Here is a 4,733-nt window from a genome sequence, read left to right as displayed (position 1 = left end):
AATACGTAAGAACATGCTCTATAAAAAAAATCCACATATTTAAACATTGCAAATTATTGACAAATAAGTTAATTTGCTGAACCAAATTTATCTAAAGTATCCGTCAAATTCATTGTTTTGTTTTGTGCAAAAAAAAAAAAAAAATAAATAAATAAAATTCTTATCAACCGCTGACTGACGTTTTCCATACAAACTGTCAGGGCATTAGTTGATTACTTGCTGAATTGTATACGTATTTTGATCTTCGTAACAGGTTTCCCAACAATGTTTTTGAATTCCCATGGGTACAGATTGCGGCTCGTTATTAAACAGACCTATTTTTTTGTATTCATATGAAGCAAAATTTGTGCAAAATCTTATTTGTGAAAAGAATGAAACACTTGAGGTGGCCTCCAACTCAACATTTAGATATATCGACGACGTATTGTTAATTAACAATAGAAATTTCCATTCTTATGTCAATATGATATATCCTGGTGAGCTCGAGATAAAAGATGCCACAAAGTCTGACACATCTGTTTCATATCTAGATGGATATATTTTCTTGAAAAAGATGTTAATGGTAATCTAACAACCTAGCACTATGATAAACAAACTGTTTAATTTTTCTATCGTCAACATCCCTTATTTATGCAGCAATATACTTTCATACGAAGTTTATATATCTTAGTTGATTCGATACGCAAGATCATGCTCTATGAAAGAACGAGGTAAATTATTGACAAACAAGTTGATGAAACAAGAATTTCAGCTGTCTCATTTTATTTTCTCATTTTGGAAGTTGTATGGTCAGTACAATGACCTTGTCAGCAAATACAATTTATTACTAAGTCAATGACATTTTTCATAGTAATTGTTAGTCAATTATGATATTTATACACTAATTGACGACTTATTTTTCCCGTTATCCCCGATTGTAGGCGAGGAGCACATGGCGGGTGTGACGGGTCGGCAGGATATGCTCACACCTATGTGACACCTGATCCAACCTGCGATGTTTTGGAGGTTCGTGTTTGCTCTGCTTCTATTTTGCATTGTTTTAGGGAACATGAATACTGTTCGTTATCTCAATATGCTTCATTGTAGAAGTCCAATGATTAGCCTTAGAAAAATATACATGTCTAATACTAATAGCCACTTCCCCAGTATATGACATGATTATAGATTCTACGTAAAGGTTAAATTTATGAATACAATATTGGTTACAGATGAAGTTTTTCTTTTCAGTCGCTTGAATAACATATAAGCAAACCCATCGATTTGTGGTTAGCAAAAGATATATATGGTGGTCGTTATGCAGTCTGATACCAAACCTGTCATCGGTTTTTCATTTGCTGAAAAAAAAATGAATTATTGAAAGCCTAATCTTTTCAAAAACTTCCTGATGGATGATATAGTATAACGGTCCATATATAGCAGTTTGTTTTCATTTACAGTTTAAATATTAATGAGCGATATCATGAATTGGAGAAGTAGGAAAGATGATATTTTTCAGAATTAAGGTGGAGTTTTGAAACGGATGATTTTATCTGTTATAAACTGATACATGTAAAGAGGAAAATCATTTATTTCAAGATAGAATAGTGCATATTTAATGAAATTGATTTTTTTTTCCAGAAAATTGTTGACATTTCATCTCAATAGTACTAGGAGGAATATCAATCGATTCTTTTCATTTATGCAGGCAGCTAAAATTCACTTTTTAGGAGGTCTTTTCATTGGATGAACAACCGTGGAAGCAAGTGATATTACAGGTGTGCATGATTTAAATCATGTTACATGTACATTTATGCAGTGTTTTCTTATATCGGCGGAGAATAGCGAGATATTTTTTTGAAAACTAATTATTAAGGATTGACTTAACTGATGTAATCCTGATTTTTTTCCCTTACAACTAAAGAAGGGACGATCAAGTTTTTAATTTGGAAAAAAGACCAAGAAATGCTTTAATTTGTCTTTTTCTTGACGTGTGCCAAATGCATCATCGATTTCTCGAAATCACTTGCTTTTAAATATCGGATATAGTTATATGTGACAAAGGTTTTTGAAATACTTGCACATGAAATAATACAGGATGACTACTGTATTATTGAATATTGGTGGTTCCATATTTCAAACAACCTTCGAAACTCTGGAAAAAATTCCAAGTACAAAACTTAGTTTTCTCAAGCAAGATTTTTCCGTCAAATCTTCCCCAGCTTCTTTCTATTTCGACAGAAACCCAGATGTTTTCAATTACATTTTGGATCTCTACAGAACAGGAGAACTTCATTTTCCTTCCAACATTTGCGGAGCTACTATAAGAAACGAACTGGAATTTTGGGAAATTGACAAATGCTATTTAAGTGAATGTTGTTTAAAGGCCTTCTACAAACATGAAAGTGACATGAGTATTTTGAAGGAAATCAAAAATCTTGAAAAATATAAAGTACTAGATGTCCCTATAGAGGAATGTCGCAAGGGGTGTTGGCGAAACTGCATCTGGAAAACTGTACAATATCCTGCCTCATCTCGACGAGCTAGCGTACGTGTACAATAATTTTTATTTAAAATTATATAGGAACTTTTTTGCAAAAAATTCAGAAATAGCCGAATTTTTCTTTAAATTGTTAGTCTTTCACCATTGAGAGAAAAAAAAAATATAATTAATCGTTACATATGTTGTTGATCTTATTTTGAAATATATTAACACATCTACCTTTCTAATCAGGAATCATGATCATTATCATATTTTCTTATAGCTGTTCAACATCTTCTACCTATTAGTGGTTGTCCTCTCCACATCGCTCTTGTTCTTAAACACCCTCCCAGATCTGCGGAGGCCCAAATCGGACCACTTCAATGAAACTTCAGCGGTGGAAAAAGAGCACATTTATACCAAAACAACAGCTGCGCCGCCAGTTTTCTACGTAGATCTATTCTGTGGCATATTCTTTACGCTTGAATATATCACGCGTATTGTTGTAACGCCGATAAAATGGAGGAAGTTTTTTTGCACGTCACTTAATATTGTTGATGGAGTTGCTATTTTATCATTTTGGGTTTTATGTTCTTTAATAATTCATCAACCAGACTTCATTGACGACAAAGCATTCTCCTATGTAATCATGATCCTATATTCCGCGCGTCTTCTTCAATTATGCCGTTTCTATAGATTCCTCAATAGATTCAAAAGTTTTGACGTTATAAACCTGGCTGTTCGGGCTAGTATTTGTCAATTTGGAATTCTGATAGCTGTATTTATTCTTTCAAATTTATTTTTCGGTTACTTGATTTATTATGTTGAGTTCGAAGACAAAAACTCGTTCAATAATGCTTTCATTGGGGTTTGGTGGGCTGTTGTTACCATGACGACGGTAGGATATGGTGACGTAGTGCCCACATGCTATCTTGGACGTGTCGTAGGTATGGTATGCGCATTGACAGGGATTCTTATTCTTGCTATGCCAGTAGCCATTGTGACTTCAAATTTTACTATTTATTACAACAAACTAAAGGAATATACAAATCATAAACACAAAAAGGAAAGAAAAAATGAAACTAGGTTTAATCTTAAAAAAGCAAAAGAAAATGGCTCTGTTTCCCCAGTGTCCGTCTTAACTGTAGAAACAATAGTATCACACACCCATCATCAAAACGGATCTAAATCCTGAGAACACAAAATTGCTATATTGTTTTGATTGAAACTTTAAATTAATTTATTTTAGAATTGCTCCAATTCATATGATACTAGTATATGCCTATAAAAGACAATCAAAATTTCTGTTAAAGTTTATTTTCTCAACAAAAAAAAAATAATAATAAATAAGTGCTACAATTAATGTGTTTTCTTACGAAAATGGTTGAAGTTTATTGATGAATTAAGTTCTTCAGGTATTGTTTGAAATATAAAAGTGAAAAATTCAGTTAAGCACTTAATTTCTCTCTTCAATATGTATAAGTTCATTTAAAACTGCACTGACATATCGATATGCAACAATTATGTACTGCTTTAGCATATTAAATTGTTCCTCCTCAATCAACAAATGCTTAATCTTTAAGCTTATATATTTAAATATTGTTAAACGTTCATGTCAAGAAAATTTTTTTTTCATATGGAGGCGCGACCACTTGCCGGTGGAGAACTGCAAATTCTGTCCTACATATATACATGTACTTTGCACTTAGGGCCATTGAGCACGGAGAGATATTTTTCGTGTCAGCACCAACTGCGACACAGGACATCGATTTATATTTCTCATCTAAAGGAACCGTCCCCACGCCCCACAGTAGGATTTGAACCCGAGACTAACTCCTTACTTTGCGACTCTGGAGCAAACGCTCAAACCACTGCACCATGCGGGCGACTCAAACGAATAAATACTGTTAAGTTAAACGCAGCATTTCTTTTCTTTTCTTTTTGTGTGCCAGTTGATATCTAAGAATGCCAATTCAATAGAGTGAGTTATAGACTATATATAATTATACTGGAAGGAGGAGCAATTTATCTTGGTTATTTATCACTAACAATGAGAAAGCTTTGTCATTAATAATGTATATTCATCGATTTTAAGAAAGAAGCGTTGATCTTTGTTTGATTTTCGATTTTCCATTTTGTAAAGAAGTAAAAATTCATAGATTTGTTGTGCAATCCTCTCTGTTTGTGTTATTCTCCGTCTGTTTCTTTTTTGTAATACACAAGCGCAATATTACTATTATTTACAGTCAAAAACATTTATAAAAAATGTATTTTT

General features: G+C 32.8%; 1 protein-coding gene across 1 annotated transcript; it reads left to right on the top strand.

Annotated features, from left to right (window-relative positions):
- Nucleotides 1-1,801: 1,801 nt before the first annotated feature.
- Nucleotides 1,802-3,810, top strand: LOC134237234 (potassium voltage-gated channel protein Shaw-like). Its single transcript, XM_062719339.1, has 2 exons — nucleotides 1,802-2,524; nucleotides 2,742-3,810. Exons 1-2 carry the CDS (start codon nucleotides 2,075-2,077, stop codon nucleotides 3,651-3,653), a joined length of 1,362 nt encoding a protein of 453 aa, XP_062575323.1. The 5' UTR covers nucleotides 1,802-2,074; the 3' UTR covers nucleotides 3,654-3,810.
- The last annotated feature ends 923 nt before the right edge of the window (nucleotides 3,811-4,733 follow it).

Source organism: Saccostrea cucullata, unplaced genomic scaffold (genome assembly GCF_032062105.1).
Source record: "Saccostrea cucullata isolate Sc308-1 unplaced genomic scaffold, CSIRO_AGI_Scuc_v1 ctg9996, whole genome shotgun sequence".
Lineage (NCBI taxonomy): Eukaryota > Metazoa > Mollusca > Bivalvia > Ostreida > Ostreidae > Saccostrea > Saccostrea cuccullata.
Note: the sequence above shows the minus strand (reverse complement) of the source record. Positions and strands in the feature narration are given on the sequence as shown.